This window comes from Netta rufina, assembly GCF_964035555.1.
Source record: "Netta rufina genome assembly, chromosome: 14".
In the NCBI taxonomy this organism is placed as follows: domain Eukaryota; kingdom Metazoa; phylum Chordata; class Aves; order Anseriformes; family Anatidae; genus Netta; species Netta rufina.
This window is the reverse complement of record NC_140137.1, coordinates 5,314,141-5,332,074: the sequence shown is the minus strand read 5'-3', so window position 1 is coordinate 5,332,074 and position 17,934 is coordinate 5,314,141. Positions and strand designations below refer to the sequence as shown.

The following is a 17,934-nucleotide window of genomic DNA, read 5'->3' as shown; positions in this document are numbered from 1 at the left end:
AGGGGAAGGGGAAGGGAGGGGACGGCAGGAGGCGGGCGGGGGGGGCCGGGCCCTGCCGTAGCGCCGCCTGGTGTGGCGGAGGCTCCGCTGAGGGCTGGGAGGGGGACCCGGTGCTGCCAACCCCCCCAGTGTCCCCCCCCAGCCGTGTCCCCAGGCAGCACGCCCAGCACCGTGCCCCCCCTCCCCGTGCACCCCATTTCTGCCGAGCAGCGCTGTCCCCTCAGCTCCACCCCCCCCTGCCCGGCACACCCCGGGCTGTCACGGCGCAGCAAAGCAGGAGGCCGGTGGTGCAGGAAGGCTGCTTTATTGGGACAGGGGCAGCGAGGCTGCGGCCCTCCACCCGCGGCAGGGCATCAACAGGCGGCCCCCCCCGGCCCCAGGGCCCCCCAGGCCCCCCCCATACACAGCAGAGCTCACGGGGCCTCCGTCACCCCGCACACGGGGCCTCGGTCACAGCGGCGCGGGGTCAGCTTATTGCAGTCCAGCCTGGAACAGGAGGAGCTGTACAAAAAGTCTAAAGAGGGTTATTGAAGAATAACAGCACCTGATGCTGGATTTGTTCTCATTTAAAATTCTATTTCCCAAAAAATACATTCCTAAATATACAAACTATACAATCTTGTCACTTTAATGCTGGTTTTTGTGATGATGCAACTCAAGCTAGAAGTCTTTAAAACATCCACATACTGACGAAAGCTCTAATGTACAAATGCCTCGGTGCCTTCATAATACCACATAAATAACTTCAAAAACCAAACTGCATTTGTAGAACTGTCCAGAAAGCAAATACTTTATGGTGATCACACGTCATCCGCAGAGAGCGTTGGAATGTTGATCCTCGGCCGCGTGAAAAATGCCATTTTCTCTCTAGAAAGAGATGACCAGGTGTTAGTGCAACAGAAGTCCTGCCAGCAATGTCTATCATCTACATGAGAATTTATCCCACCAGCTGGCACCACGAAGAGCAGCAGCACGCCCTTGCACAAGCTACACCTTTTATTTACACAGCATACATGAGGTACTGTTACAGTTAAGCTCACAGCGCTGACCTTATCAAAAGAGCCATTTCAGAAAGGCTCATTTTTTACCATTATGAGCATGTTACTTACAGAAGCAAAGGGCTGCTTCTGCATTAAGCAGAGGATTTGCAAATTTGGTGCCAGGTGAGGAATGGTTTGGAGTAGTTCTAGGTGCCTTGTGATCGCTTGCAGTGCTGCAGCTAATTTCTGACTCTCAGATCTTAGACTTTGATATGAAAATACAGAAATATGTTGAAGCGGAACCGTTAACTACTACAAAGATGAACTTTATCAGTACCTTAGGACTCCACAAAAAAAGTCAAGGTAGTCAAATTTTCCTCCCTTTATTATTGATATGCTAATACCTGAATGACTGTACTTCCAAAGGCTCCTTCCGACTCTGCCCTCGTAGCCTGTGAACATCCTTGGCAGCAGCTCTCATCATTTTATCGGCTTTGAGCTCACACTTGTGTTCTGTTTTTTCCACCTCAAAAATAATGAAAAAAAATTTCGTTTCTGATTCCATGCTTCCAGGAGGAATCAGTTTATCCAACTAAATCTCTCAATACAGCAGCATTTTAGCTGCAGACCTGCAGCGTTTGGAAACTGCTAACTCTGGAATTAGAAACCACAGAAGCTAAAAACTGAAGGTTTGTCAGCTAACCACTGTAATCAAGAGAGCTTTTCATAAGGTTTTCTTCCAGCCCTTTGGTATGAATCATGGCTGATATCTGTCTTCTTTGTATCATCTTTATTTTAAGCCAGTTGATCAGCTCATTGAAGAACATGGAATCATAGAAGGGTTTGAGTTAGAAGGGACTTAAAGATGACCTAGTTCCAACCCCCTGCCATGGGCAGGGACACCTCCCATCACACCAGGTTGCCCAAAGCCACGTCCAGCCTGGCTTTGAGCACTGCCAGGGATGGGGCTCCCACAGCTTCTTCGGGCCAGGGCCTCACCACCATCTGAGTGAACAATTTCTTCCTTAGAGCTACTTAAAAAAAAGTTTAAAGCAATTACTCCTCCTCCTATCACACTTGTATGGCTTTCTGGGCTGCAAGCCCACACTGCTGGCTCATATCAAGCTTCTCATCAGCCAACACCCCCAGCTCCTTTTCCTCAGGGCTGCTCTCAATCCATTCTCAGGCCAGCCTGTGTCTGTGCTTGGGATTGCCCTGGCCCAGCTGCAGGACCTTGCACTTGGCCTTGCTGAACCCCATGAGGTTTGCACAGCCCCACCTCTCAGGCCTGCCCAGGCCCCTCTGGATGCCATCCCTTCCCTCCTGCGTGCTGACCACACTGCACAGCTCAGTGCCATTGGCAAACGTGCTGAGGGTGCGCTCAATCCCACTGCCTGTGTCACCCACAGAGATGTTAAACAGCACCAGTCCCAATACTGACCCCTGAGGAATACCACTTGTCACTGATCTCCATCTAGACATTGAGCTGTTGACCACAACTCCTTGAGTGTAAGTGTTCATCACATTTTGGTTGACAGTCAAATCCATGTCTCACCAGTTTAGAGACAAGGGGACAGTTTAGAGATAGGGGACAGTGTCAAATTCTTTGGAGAAGTCTGATGATGTCAGTTGTTCTATCCACCAATGCTAGAACCTCATCATAGAAGGCTATGAGATTTGTCAGGCATGTTTCCCCCCTAATGAGGCCATGTTGCCTGTCACCAATCACCTCCTTATTTTCCATGTGCCTTAGCACAGTTTCCAGGAGGATCTGCTCCATTATCTTGGCAGGCACAGAGGTGAGACTGACTGTCCTGCAGTTCCCCAGGTTTTCCTTTTTTTCCTTTTTAAATACGGGCATTATGTTTCCCCTCTTCCAGTTATTGGGAACCTCACTGGACTGCCATGAGCTCTCAGATACGATGGATTGTGGCCAGTTCATCCACCAGTCCCCTCTGGACCCATGGATGCATCTGATCAGGTCCCATGGACTCACGCACCTTTAGGTTCCTTAGCTGGTCTTCTCCTACAGTGGGTGGTTGATCATTCTCCCAGACCCTGCTTTGGCCCTCTGGGGCTTGGCCTATGTGGCTAGATATTGAGATCCATTTTCAAGCTCTACCCCAACATGCATCTTGTACCAACTCACTCCTACACTTTTCTGCCATCAGAATTTAAAAGTTTGTCTGATGACAGCACAGGTGCCCCTGAGGTGTTCCACACCACACCTGCTATGGACTGGGAGGCTGAACTTCACAAAACAGATGCTGTTTGTGACTTCCCATGCTTGTGCTAAGGCAAACTGCTGTGCATGGGATCAGGACTACAGGAAGAGGCAACAAACTCCAGCAAGTTCAGGGAGGAATTCAGTCCAGGGAAAATCAGACATCTGCAACTACACCACATACACTAACTAGAAAAGTTCCTATTCTAAAAAACAAAAAAAACAAAAACAAAAAAAAAAAACACAACAGGATCATCCATGCACAAGTTTCATTGAGCCATTATTTCTCTTAAGAGAAAGACTTAAATGCTATCTTCCTAGTCTTTGTATCTGTGGGAAGGTGTGCTATTTGCAGGCTGCAGAGTCTGTGCCTATCTGAGAACAAGACACTCAAGGACTCAACTTCCATCACCAGTAGCTTGCTTGATGTAGCCATAAGTGGAAGACACATGACTGTAGTGCTAAGGTTTCATTTCCAGACCATCTTAAGTCTTGTTTCTCAAATCACATTGCTCTAATGTTAAATAAAATCCAAAGGCTGGTGTTATTGGTATTACTTACTCGTTTTTCCACCAGCCTCAGCAGCAGTCGAAATCTCTCATCATCCTTCACCCACTGCGGTAACTCTTTTTCACCCTGACTTTGAGCTTGTTCTAACTGTTCCTTGAGTTCTCTCAGCACAGAGATCTCCTGAACTAAGCGATCGTGCCAGGTTTTGGAAGCTTGCAGGTCCAGCTCCAGGTCTAGTGAAGTGCGAATTAGACGCTCTGTACCAAAGGACTTAACTGAAGGCTGAAAAAGAAAAGGGTTTATGGACACAATGGTGAGAACTGCCCAGAGCACTCCCCTCATCAAAGGCCTAGTACTTCATGTGACCCATTCTTTCAACACTTCTGAGTGCAAAGCATCTCTATCCTGTTTTTCTGTCTCAAGACAGAAAGCACAAACTCAAGCAAGTCTTACAAATGGGCCTTTTGATTCTTGTGTTTCCACTAGATTTCCATGACAGCTTCTCCAAATAAAAGAGGGCTTGCTTCACACTTTGCTTATAAGTTTCCCAGCATTTCATCTTCAGAATAATCAACAATGCAACACAAAAAACTTTATTTTTTTTTGCCAACGTACATTCTGTTGTCTTCTGTCAGTTTCAAACACAAGCATTCTGAAGAAAACCATCTCCTTAGGAAGGCAGACAGATCTCAGCACCAGTATCCCAGGGGAATTTCAGTGATTACCATCACAACAGGCACAGGGGTTCGCTGTGTGCCACTGACCGATCAGCACAAGGTCACCTGAGCATCTAAAGAAGCACTCTCCTCACTCTCTTCCCCAATTCATCAGTGTAAGCACTAAAGACTCTTACAACAATAAATATGGAAACATTCATGCTGCTCCTACTCTGATATGCTGGAAGATACCAGGAACCATCTTCCCGAAGTGATTTTTCTGAGTGAGCTCTAAGTTAAATATTCTTGTCATATTCTGATGTATCAAATAGCCTTAATAGTCCCCACAAAAAAGATTGCGAACGAAAGCACTTGGCAACTGATTTACATTTGCAAATTCTTCCTTTAAAACAGTTTTCGTTTTTTTTTTTTTCTATCAATGTCTGTGCTAGACAAAAAGCAAGCAGTGATGTTTTTACCCGTTTCACTCTGACGCTGCGTCGCTCCATGGCATTTCGAACGAAGGGGGGCTTTTTGGATAGCGTTGAGCTGTCACTATCACTGCGATTCAGCTGAAAACGGAAGCAAACAACAAATATTTTGTGAAACATACAAAAAGTACATTCTTACATTAGTAGCAAGATCACAGGGTTGTGTACTTAAGTATGGTCAGTGATGTAAGCAGAATTATTAAGCTTTGTGAAAGACTGCAGCGGACACTGCCTGAGAAGCCAGTCGCACTGCCAGAGAAGGGAAAATCTTCTGAAGTCAAATGGGAAGAAAGCAGTCTGAATTTTTCAGTGTGACCTGACACTGAGTGAACACTGATACCACGCTTTCACTAATGAAGAACAGCACTTATAAACCCAAGATCGCATTTTTCCTTACCCGACACACGTACTGACTCTGTGGTCCCGGTGAAAAAGTTTTAGAGCGGATGATGGTGCTGCCTCTGACAAACTGAGCTTGGGGTGGATTTGCTGCTCTTTTGTCTTTTGGACGAACCACAGTAGAAGACTGTGCAAGGCTGTCTGTGTTTGTCTCTTTATCCACCTGAAAGACAGATACTGCAGTGTAAACGCCAGCTTGCTGTCGCACCAATGACACACATCCACGGCTGCCTGGCAGCCACCCGTGACACATCTCCGCTTTCAGTTCCAGAGGCTTTGCATTCAAAACGAGATACTCTTTAGCCCTTTTTATTCAGGGTGTCCTGACACTCGACTCTGAACTCAGGAGCTGCTACGTTAACTGCACCGCTCCCTAAAGGCTCCATGTCCATTGATTGCTGTGCAATGACTGAATCCAATGAGCGCTGCCTGGTGATCCAGTACATCAGTGCGACCTGCAATCTCACACGCAGAGACAGAGGTAGGATTTTAAAGACCCTTCCCTTACTTGTTGTGCATCTACAGCAAACAGAGGCAAATCACCATATGCACATGCACAGAGAGCACATCTAGAGCACATTAATTATGTTTGTCAGAATACAACTACATTCAGAATTACGCAAGGTAAAAGCCACAGTCACAATTTCCATGAGTAACAAAAGGAGGCACAAAACGATGCTGTATTAGCCATGGGGAAAAAACATGGTCATGTAGAGTTACATAAAAAAAATTCAGGTAGGCAAACATTTAAAAATCAATTATGAGCTTTCAAATTACTGCTGTAGCCCTGCTTAGCTCAACAGCAACCCAGTCTAAGCAACAACTTCTCCCTTTAAACTAAAATCTTAAAGCAAGAGCTCCCTTAGCAGGAGATGAATTAAAAGCAGAAAATAAAAGGAGAAAAACGTCGACATCAGACAACAGGAAATATTTTAATGAAAACAAAAATGAGTTTTTCCGACTTTCTAAAAAATCAGAAAATCTTTTTAGGAGGAGGAAAAAAAGCACAGCCAACAAAATACACAAAGCCTGATGTAGAGCATCACAGGACTAGACAATATTGGTTCAGCACAACAAAGGACTTGGGGGTGGCATTGCGCTTTCCCCTTCAAAGAAGTGTCTGGTGCAAAGGCATGAACCAGTTATGCTAGCAATGCCTTGTGGTTGCATAAGCAAATCAGGTCAGTGCCCAGAGAAATATGAGAGCAATTATTTTCTTATACCAATCCGTGAGAGCTTTTGGCAAGAGAAAGTCTGCACCGTCAAGCTGTAGTCCCATGAACTCATACCTGCGAAGACAGAGTCAGTTTTCCAATATGCTTTGAGATTTGGCCATGAACAGAATAAAAATCAAGTAGGTGCAAGTACTTCCTTACTGCAGTGGTCTGTCTCTTCAGTTTTCACAGTCAGTTCTCAATTACTGCCTCACCAAGGCTTCTTTTTTTTCTTTTTTTTTTTTTTTTCTCTAAGGGTGTATTCCTTTTGAAACTTTAATACTAGAGTGAAGAGTGAACACTGCGCATAAAACTGCTTATGAGAAAGGCAAAAGGAAGATTTCATCCTGGAATCTTTGGATGGTGCAATTAAACAGAGGCTGCCTGGAATACTGCAGCAAGCAATAGGAAGTTTAACTCAGCTTTCTGTTCAAAAGGCCCTTGATTTTACCTTTACTGCTATTTCCATATGCAGCTGGGAATTCAGACTTTCTTCTGTTTCCCACTGCAATTTTCCAGCAGAGAATTCTTCTTCTTCTTCTGCTTCATTATCACTGATCTCATCCTGCTCTTCCTGCTCTGGAACCTCTTCATCTTGCCTGTTAAGAACAGCTTCTGTTACTGAACTGGCCTGTTTTGTACAAAACTCAGGTGTTCCAGCAGGGAGTTACTTCCTGTAAGCTGCTGAACAGAAACTCATCCCCAAGGCAGCCAGTTGTACCCAACAGGTCCTGTAGCCACTGAGATTGTACACACACAGGTTTAGATGGAAATAAAGAAAACTGGAGGGGAGCTGCACCAGAAGACAACCATCGCAGCCAAAACCTTCATAGAGAATCTTGCTTTAAATGAAGGAGGTTCAGGGTTCAGCCACGCAGTCTGAGCATAAGATGGGTACACCTCTCAGGATACAATTAATCTTAGACTAAGAAGTGATACTGGACAAAACTGACACATTGTTTTAAAATCCTTTCCAGCTCCTCTGAACTCACTGCTCGCTTCTCCATCAAATCCATCAGTCAGGATTGCTTTTCATTTCAAATGTTAGGCTCCATTACTAAAATCTGAATCTGACCCACATCAACAAGAACCAAAACTAACAGCGAAGCAAAGCCTTGCACCATACACTGGAACTTTCAAAAGGTCCACAGAACATTGTAAAAATAACAGAATGAGCATAGTGCTATTGTCTCTTCTTTTAGAATATATCAGCTTTGGTCCCATTTCCCAAGTACAACCTCTAGAAAAGAAGACACAGAAACTTAATTGAAGCAGAAAGAAGCAGATTCCCATAGCTCTATCACCTACTTCTTTCTCCACACATCAACTGCCAAGTCTTGAATCCCCAAATGCTCGGATAATCCCATGACACTAAGGCAGTGGAGCACTACCTACCAGTTCTCTCCGCTAGTTAAAGTGCTTCTGCTTTCCTCTAGTTTCTTCTCCACAGCTTCCAGTTCGACAGCTGTCTGCTCTAAGAGTGCTGATACGGAGTCCTGAGGAGAACAAGAGGCTTCTTTTAAAGATACCACTCACTCAAACGGCAAAATACCCAGCCCTCCTGGTCACAACAGCCCCCGCCAGCCTTCTTCTGGTGGCAGAGCTGTAATCTCTACACCCACGTTGCTCAAGCAGCTTATTACACGTACAGTGCATAGTCAAGCCTGTGTGAGTCCAGCTCCCCCCAGTCATGCTGGCAGTACAGCATGCACGCAGACACTAGCCTGAGAATACTGCATGCCATGCACATACACAAGTGAAGTCTGTATTTTGACTTGTTCAGCAAGTTTACTGCAGCAAGGTGAACTATCTAGTGGGAAGAACGGCAAGAGCTCCCACATCACTTGGAGCAGACCGCATACCATATCCCTCAGCTTCGACGAGGAGCAGATTTCAATACGTATTTAGCCCAGGACAAGGACATATCTGTAATCAATATATTATTTTGCTGCACTCAACATCCTCACAGTTATAAACTAAACAGACTTCACTTCTTGTCTATTGCATCAGTCCTTCACCCACCTAAACAGTACTAATGAGAGGGTTTGTAAGAGATTTCTCAGGTTTAAGCAGTTGTTCTTACTGTTTTGTCAGTGCAGAGTATTTCAGAATGAGTGTTTCCTTGTTTACTTTTCCTATTTTGCTTCTGCAGATACTTATAACTAAGGAGGTTATACCAACGAATTGATTTCTCTCCGGATCTACATATTTCAGCAAGGCTAATTTGTGCTCCACCCTGTTGAGAGGGGAAAAAAGAATTTTAGTACAATATTAAAATGAACCAGTACCACACCAGTAATAAGAGATGAGAACAAAAAGCCAGGACTACCTGAGTTTGGCAAGTTCATCAAAAGAAAAGTTGCCCTGTTTATCCCCATTTCAACAGCATGTGAGAAGTCACGCTAGTAAAGCTTTACGCATAATTATTTTTAACATTGTCTAGGGTTTCCAACTCAAGCATCAAGTGATTCATTACAGGTCCTGTGTTCAAGTATGAAGAAGTATGAAAAGTCCTGCTGCAGCTGGGACAACGTACAGCCACAGCTTAAAGGAAAAAAGAGAAAAGAACAGAAAGAGACTCCCCTTTCAAGAAACCTGCAATGTTGACAAAAAGAAATGACTGTTTCAGACAGAGCTGCTTTAGCTTTTTATATTGATTCCTCTTCATCTGCCTTCTCAGCTTTTACTGCCTTACATTTACTATCTGCATCCTGACAGATAATATAAATAAAGCTGTTTTGCAATTTGTTTAATCAATGTCTTGAGTGGACTCCATCTCACCAGCATCGGTCTGGTGGACAGCATGCTGAGCACTCCTTTCGGGAGCTCAGGTACTGTGGGGCAGTACAGGCTGCCAGACGGGGAAGCCCCATTTGGAAAACAGGTGCTTCCTTGAACCCAGATGTGCTTTGCAGGGTAGGTGAAGGAAGAAATGCAGAAGCATCATGAAGCATGCACCTCCTCCAGCCAAGGGAGATGCTACAGAACACATGCAGGAGAAAACATGAACTTTTACAGAAAAGTTTGAGGTTTTCTTATACCCCAGTTCAACAGACCCAACTCATGTTCTGGAGTACATTACTAAAGAAACAAATCCATTTATATTAAGTTCTCCAGCTAGCACTGAACAAAAAAGCTGTTCTAACAACAGGCGGTTCAGGTGTCTATGGAAATACTAGCACTTCTGTGGTTTTAATAGTGCAGCTTTAAATATATATATACAGAGAGATATAGATATCTATAATATTTAACATAATATTAGATATCTATATTATATATTATAGATATTATCTATATAAATATATATTATATTATAATATTAGATATCTATAATATTTAATATAATATTCAAATATCTATATATAGAGATATAGATATTTAAATTTATATTCTACAATAGCTTCAAAAATCCTATAAGAAGTCCATTCTCAATTACAGTACAAAAATATTTTCAAAAGGAGGAAAAATAGGCAATGGTTTCACATTATATCATGAGAGAAGGAAAATCTAGTAGCCAGTGACAAAGTTACCAAGTTCTGTAACAGAACATGTATCTAATGAATATTCTTTGCAATAATGATTTTAGTAGAAAAAACCTGTCTAGGGATAGATCATACAGCTAAGGATTATCAAGAAGAATTTCAGAAAAATTGGCACACTTCGTAGTTTAAAATGTTGTCCAATTCCAAAGAGAAACCAAATGGACCAAAGATACTAAGATAGAGATTAATACTAACCAAACATTCTTCGAGGTGAGACTTATCTACAGTGCAAACGTCGACTCTTAAAGTCTTCTGGCGTAAAGCCGGGTAAGAGATAGAAACCCAGAACGCTTCATTGTACGTAAGATTGTCTGAAGCTTCCACTGGTCTTGTGCGAAACAAGCAGCTTGTGCTTTCTGAACAGGGCAGGACAGCCACACGAATGTTCCTACAGAAAAACCAATATACTGCAGTCAGTATTACCGTACGAGTCCGCTGTTACCTTCACTGCAAGAGCTCCACACATCTGAAAGGGAAATTCGTCCTAAGCACTGTGAACATGACTGTCCTATCCTACTCTTTGGAATATCAGTCAACCGAGGAAAAATGTGTATCTCCTCACAAAATCAGAGACGTATGGAGCTATCAGTTGCTGTAGGCTTCATCTCTCTAATCTTGTAATGGAACATCATGGGATTGTTTTGCATAGTTGCTTACATCTGATTACTTGTCACTAACAAGCAACTTATGTGCTAACAATACCTTTTCGCAGGTAAAAACAACAATGCAAAAATCCATCAAGCTTATGTCAGTTTATTCAGCACGCAGCTGAATTTAAAAACTCTGCCTGGAATTAGTTTAGTAGAAGTTGTACTATGCGTTTGCCTCACCATGTTTGTGTGTTTGTGCCCATGTCCAAGGATGAGTTCTGCAGCAGAACGAGTGCCCTCTCTCCACCTGACACAGTTGCTTTGGACACTGCTGGAGCTAAGAATCTTGCTGGTTGGTGCTAATTCCAACAAGCCTAATTTCCAATTCGGAAATACATGCCTTGGAGGAAAAACACCCATCTTATTTCAGTTTGAATGTATGAGCTCATAAATGAAGTGACACATAATAAAATTTAGAAGCTTTTCAGAAGGTTTCTTTTTTTTTTTTTTTTTAGTGTGTGAAAAAAATCAACATCTCTTTAGCCCCCACAAGAATCTAATACATGTTTCAAGCATGTTTATTTCACCCACTTACACTTTTTGATCCTGTTGTGACAGCAGAGCTTGAACATTACTCAGCTGGATGACCAGTATTGCAAATTGTTTATTTTTATCATCATATCTGAATTGAAAAGACAAAAAAGCATTAGTATTAGAGAGATCTGTCACAGACTCCATGGATGAGTATTCCACTTATTTCATTAGTCCAGGTAAATAGTATTAAGTATATTCAAACAAAGCTATAGTGGAAATATAGCTCACCTATTGCTTAAAACAAAAGCAGTTTCATACTACATGGCATTTTGCTACCAGAGCATACAGAAGAACTTAGGAATTTACATCAACAATGGACTACAGATTTGATCTAATAGAGATGGCTTTTTCTGGAATCTAGTTAAATTGTTAACTAAAACCTTTTCAAAGGCCTTATATAATGACTGTAATATAAAAAAAGTTGCATGTACAAATACTTGAAGTACAGCAAAGATGTTACGGGTAAGCACTGTTTTACCATTGATGGCCATGACAAAACACTTTTGCACTAATTTTTTGAGAGCATCTCTGAAAGCCACCTGTACCCTGGGCTGCCCCAGCAGCAGCGTGGGCAGCAGGTGAGGGAGGGGATCATGCCCCTCTGCTCTGCTCTCGTGGGACCCCAGCTGCAGCCTGCACTCAGCTCTGGGGCCCAGCACCAGGATGAGGGCATTATTAGATCAAGTCCAGAGGAGGCCATCAAGATGTTCAGAGGGCTGGAGCACCCTTCCTGTGAAGTCACACGAAAGGATTTGGGGTTGTTGAGCCCGAAGAAGAGAAGGCTCCAGCAAGACCTTACAGCAGCTTGCCAGTGCCTGAAGGGGGCTACGGAAAAGCCGGGGAGGGACTTGATTAGGGAGTAGAGCACTAGGACAGAGTAATGGTTTTAAACTATAAGAGGGCAAACTTAGACTAGATATAAGGAAGAAATTCTTCAGAGGGTGGTGAGGCACTGGAAGAAGTTGCACTGAGAAGCTGTGGATGCTCCATCCCTTGAGGAGTTCGAGGCCAGACTGGATGGGGCCTTGGGCAGCCTGGGCTGGTGGGAGGTGTCCCTGCCCATGGCAGGGGGTTGGAACTGGGTGATCCTTAAGGGTCCCTTCCAACCCCATTCATTCTAGGGTTCTACAGTTTTTCTCAATTCATACATCTCCTATTGAGTCATTTCAGAACAATGTCTCCGTGCCTACCTTCCTATGTCTTACGGGCTACTTGTGGGATTCAGGTGTGTCAAGGAGTACCAGTTACCACCACCAGCTTTTCCCCCACAAGCTGCACGCTCAAGAGTCAAAGCCAGAAAAATGCTTTCTCCAGCCCAGCAGTGCCAGCGCTGCAATTGCTGTGTCTTTGCTGTGTTTGCAGTGTCATTACACACTATCACCAATTGATTTCCACTGACATGTAAGAGGATAACGGGGCCAAAGACCTCCCAGAGATGAGCGCAATTCCCAATTGCAGTGTGAAGGGGGCATCAGTTAGCAAATACCAATGGGATATGATAAATAGGCTAAGAAAACAGAACAAAGCAGTCTTAAATCATTCTTTCCATTGTAAGGAAAAATACAATAAAAGTGTGTAGTGTTTACCTCATTGCAATTTGCACTTTAGCTGTCCCAACTCCTTCTGTATCATCACTGTCAAACACCACCACTTCTGACACACACGGTCTGAAAGAAAAGAAAGACAATTAAGGACTTGATTGAAGCGCTAGCATTTAGGCAATACAGGATCTTTTCCCTTCCATTCAGGATTCAGGCATACAGATTTTGTAAAATTAGCAGCTAAAAGAAAGCCCATTTAATAAGTTCAATCATCCTTAGAGGTATGTATTGCAGTCCTTATCAGCGGAAAGTCATATGCCTTCCCCTTTCACTGCCAAAAAAAGCCACATGACAGGCTATGCAGAATAAGGTAGGGAGGACTTTTCAAGGGTTCCCTTGACTGGATTTTAGTTAAGACAGCTGACTGCCCAGAAACAAAAATAAGACTTAACAGCTACAATCCCATCTTGCACTGTGACAGCAAAAATTCCCAGCTGTGATTAGATTTAAGTCATTCCTTTGTTTCTTTAACAAATCAAACTTCCCTAAGCACATGGAAAGCAACAGAATACACTGATCGCTCGTCTTTACAACAGCCCTAATTTTTCCTCCCAATTCCTCCTCCAAAGGTTTACGCACTGAAAGTCCCAACAACTACATTCATCATCTAATTGACTCAGACTATGCTGTAGCATGTTAAAACAGGATTAGCATTTCTTTCTAAGTATTTCCCATATTACTTGGCACTCTTCTGCATTTCATTACCTTACATCTATAGAGGACAAACGTGTTGCTCATCCTACCCTCGCTATTTATCATAGGCATCAAAATGATACTACAGCCCTTTACAAAGGTTGCCAAGTCAACAACCCAAACATTAAGTAACGCAAGACGTGAGGGTGCATGGGATGCATTCTCCCCTTGTGTCGCACATTATCCCTCTCTCCCCCTGCCGCAGAGCTCCCCATCCCATCGAGGGGACACAAGGGCCCTAGGACACCTCATTGTGCGATTGTCTGACTTGAGGCCATGAGGTCTGATTTACAAAGAGCTGCTCATTCTTGTCAAAGGGAATGGTCCTGTAAATATAAAACTTTACTCATCTCTCTGGAGAATTCACAAAGATAATGGGCAGGGGGGTAAGATGACCGGGTTTTCACCTCTACAGTCACGTCGTGCAATAAAAGGACCCATAATTTACCTCAATGCCAATAAAAATGGTAGGAAAACAAACTGCAGATGCAGTCAAAACAGGTATCAATAAGAACAGTACCTTTCAATTAACTTTTTGTCAAACCACTGTGGAAAGCTTTAGCAAGCAGTAAGGGGATCCAGAGCCCCAGGAGGAGCAATAATGCACGGATCATTCTTAAGCTAGGCACCGAGAGAGAAAACCCTACAGAAATCATGTATTGGATCCAAGCATCGCGGTGCAGGCGCAGCTGTGAGGTGGTTCAAGGTGCTTCTGCTTCCTAACATCCAGAATCCTGTTATGCTGACTGAAGGCTGTCACTGACACCAGCACGGCTGGCTGGCAGGAGGGGAATGTTACACCTGCCAGATGGCTCTCTGCTAATGCAGTCGCAGCTTACCAGCACCTTCAGAAACAGACTGACTGTTCGAACAGCTCCCCGTGAAGAGAGAAGTGACAACCTTCTTCTCAGCTCCTTGTACAATGGCACAAATGGGTCATTTTCATCATCAAATTCAACCTGCTTATAGTTTTTTAATATTACGAAGTCTGAGATTGAAAACCTTAGCCACCAATCCCTCCCCCCCAAAAAAAAGAAAAAAACAAATCCAGCATTATTCCAGCTGACTCCTGTGTGCAAAGCTGAATTAGCTTCTTTCTAGAGAAAGATCTGATGTCTACCTTTGCACAGATGCCTCATACACCCCGCTATCTCCAGCAACAGATTCATCAGACACTGCAGCTGACACACACGCCACCTTCAGTGCCGTCCCTCCAGCTGTATTTACACCTATCAGAAAAGCACAGAGGAAAACCAAAAAAAACAGGTGTTAATGAAAATGAACAGCATGGATCAGCAGCAGCTTTTTTCTCATCCTCCCCTTCCATTGCACTTCTTTCCCCGCCCCAGTCTTGTTAAGCAGCAGCACATTGCTGAACGCAGAGCGGACAAAGGCAGGGTGAACCGTGCTCACAGCCAGCAGGACAAGGCCAGGCTGCCTGCAGGACACGGCTCGGAGACAACGGGAGGAGCAGTGCACGTGGCAGCGGGGGGAGCAGGGTTTCAGCGCACAGCCGATGCCCACTCAGTACCTGGGTCATGCAGCAGAGTGCCCAGGATGGAAGCCAGGCTGTGCTGGCTGCGCTGCCCCAGGTCCCTCTCCAGGGCCTTGCAGGAGAGGCTGCAAAGCAGTCAAAGGGCAGGGAGGTGCCCAGGACACGAAGGGCAAGGTGTAGAAGAAACAGAGCTTCTGAGCTCCAATAAAGTTATAAATTATTAACCAATAAAACAGCTTCTATTGCAAGCCAGCCTTAAGCAGGTACTAGTTCTTCTGGTCATACCACCACAGACAAAAGCAAGGAAGACAAATAGTAGCGACTGAGCCCTGGCCAGAAAGGGATTATGTGAGGGGTATAACCCACCTGGAGAGCTTACGCCAAGGTCAGCCTCAAGGAGGGGAACAAGGAAGAAATACGCCCCTCTACCCATGAGCCAAAAAGGTTAGCATACAAAGGCCAGAACGTAGGGCTGGAAAGACCGGGTTAACTGCATAAACATGGGGAGAAAGATCACAGGATTCGAAGAAGCAGCCACAAAGAAACATATGGGGAAGGAGACAGGGAAGAGAAATGGAAGCAGCTGAAGAAGAGTTTTGCACAGGGACATAGAGGAGGGACCTGTCTGTTCTCCCTGGTAGCTGAGGCCAGGACACACAGGAATGGCACAGAGCTGCACCAGGGGAGGTTCAGACTGGACATTAGGAAGAACTTTACTGTGAGGGTGGTCAAACACTGCAACAGGCTTCCTAGAGTGGTGGTTGATGCCCCACGTCCATCAGTGTTCAGGAGACATTTGGACAATGCCCTCATTGATATGTTTTACCTTTTGCTTAGCCCTGGAGAGGGCAGGCAGTTGGACTAGAAGATCCTGGAAGGTCTCTTCCAACGGAACTATTCCATTTTATGTCTTGTGAGACAAAATAGGGAAAGATGTGCACCAGGAACTTTTACAAATTTTGCATCTTATCACTTGAACCATCATATTTCTGCAGATAGACACTTCAGCCATAAGCCTGGAGGACTCGAGTGCCAAGCAGGCACTGGGGCATACCCAGCTCTTCCCTTGCCCTCACCAGCAGGGCTTTGCTCTGCAGGAGAGGATGGGTCGTGCTATCACACTGGGAGTGACCCTAACCCCACAGCAGAAATGTAGCAATGCGCTCCTCTCCAAGGGTTTTGCACCTTTTTAAAAGAGGTCCCTCTTCTCTGTAGCCTTAGTGAACCACGTGCCCCTGAGTTGATATATGGTTTCCATCCTACGTTGCATCACAAAGCAGATTTTCTTTTTGCACACAGTTACATTCAGCCCCAGAATTAAGAACAGATTTGAAAAGCATTGCTGCAAGAAGCGTGCAAGCTCCATACGGGACCGGAGAATGACACAAGGACTTGTTCTCCAGTTAGCAGCAGGGGGAGCTGCATGTAACACCAACACGCTGCTCACGTGTGCAAGCAGTGTGGGGCTGTTTGCCCTTCTCTGTGGGCAGCCCCACTGAAGGATGTTTGCCCCTCCGAATGCCCACGGAGCTGCTGGACAGAAATAAATACCCAGACCTTCTCCCCATAGGTCATACCACAATGAATAAAACTTAGCATTTGTAACACGATAGATCAGTCGTTAATTGACAGTAATGGACACATTTCATACTGGCACTCCAATTAATCTGTTCTTCCTGTGCTGGTGTGCAAGGGCCGAGCCCACACTCCCCACACGCAGGACCATGCTGGAGGCACATGAGCAGGCTCTGAACATTTCTTCTTTCATCAGCACTGCTTTGTACCCCTTATTCCCTGGTTCCAACATGAAAAGCATTTCTTCCCTGCCGGCTGGCTGAGGTTTATGTACTGCTCCCAGAAATGCCAGTCCAGGAATCTTTTCATATTAAGCTCCTTTATTAAGGAGAACACTGCAAATCGGTCTCTGTACACTTAAGCTCTTTTTCTCCTTCGATTACCAATGCTGTTTAATCACTTCAACCCAGAAAGCCTTCATTTTTGGTCACTTCACCAAGTACCTTGTGGCCACGGGGAGCAAATGAATCCTCTCAGCTCCCCGGTTTAGGCTGCGGCTCCTTGGACAAGCTTCACATCTGTAACGGAGACACCATCACTCCTTTTCCAGCCTCTTTCTTCCTTAACAGCTTTGCAATTAAAGGAGCTAAGCGTAAGGCTACCAGAGGGCTCCCTTTTCGTTTCTGGCTGTTTCCTGTTACCTTTGCAGTGACAACTTGGCCCGGGCAGCGGGAGCCCCCAGCACAGGCCCGCTCCCTGCCCAGCGCCCCCAGCCCGGCCCTGTCAGCTTCCACGGGCTGGGAGCTCGGGGGTGGGCACGGGCAGGACACGTCTTCAAGGGAGAAGGGGGAGAGCTGCTGGGGAGGGGAAAGCACGGCCTGCAGGCACCAATCCGCCTGCTCTGCCCAGGCCGTACTGGTGACACCCCGGGAGGCACCAGAAGCAGAGCAGGAAGCCTCGCAGCGGAAGGGCCGGCTGTTTTATGCAGGTGCTGAAATGGTAACGAACAGCAGAAGGAAGCTGATGGGTACGGAGATGTCTGCTGGGCATCACAGAAGCAGAGAGCTTCGTTCTGTGGAGGCTCAGCTCCAGCCCTCAGCTCTGAGATATGGGAAACCCTGCAGGAAAAGGCTCCAGAGGACAACTGGAACCTGCTGCTTCTGGTTCGGCCAGACACGCTGAGAAAGCTGCTGGCAGTGTTTTGACACATCCTCACCCCAGCCAAAAACTGGAAATACCAGGGATGCACAGAACAGCAGAAATACCATGGGGATATACACATCACAATGTCAAAGAGTAACCTGAAAAAAGATTAATGGGTTCCCCAAAAATGACTCAACACGCACCCATCTTTATTCCTCCTTGCATTTTTTGCAAGGGACTTGAAGCTCAGCACTGCAAGGCTTACACATACACACTAAACCTGGAAC

The 17,934-nt window shown here is 45.1% G+C and overlaps 1 protein-coding gene across 1 annotated transcript in view; it reads right to left on the bottom strand.

The window, feature by feature from the left end:
- Positions 1-527: 527 nt before the first annotated feature.
- The window catches only part of WWC1 (WW and C2 domain containing 1), a 69,436-nt gene continuing 52,029 nt past the window's right edge, over positions 528-17,934 (bottom strand). Inside the window, exons 12-23 of the mRNA XM_084295066.1 lie at positions 14,615-14,723; positions 12,787-12,867; positions 11,202-11,288; positions 10,212-10,404; positions 8,558-8,710; positions 7,870-7,970; positions 6,926-7,073; positions 5,259-5,423; positions 4,850-4,942; positions 3,766-3,996; positions 1,385-1,506; positions 528-867 (exon numbers count right to left, since the gene is read on the bottom strand). Coding sequence (XP_084151192.1) covers positions 801-867; positions 1,385-1,506; positions 3,766-3,996; positions 4,850-4,942; positions 5,259-5,423; positions 6,926-7,073; positions 7,870-7,970; positions 8,558-8,710; positions 10,212-10,404; positions 11,202-11,288; positions 12,787-12,867; positions 14,615-14,723 — 1,550 coding nt within the window. The 3' untranslated portion in view covers positions 528-800. The remainder of the gene's footprint in view (positions 868-1,384; positions 1,507-3,765; positions 3,997-4,849; positions 4,943-5,258; positions 5,424-6,925; positions 7,074-7,869; positions 7,971-8,557; positions 8,711-10,211; positions 10,405-11,201; positions 11,289-12,786; positions 12,868-14,614; positions 14,724-17,934) is intronic.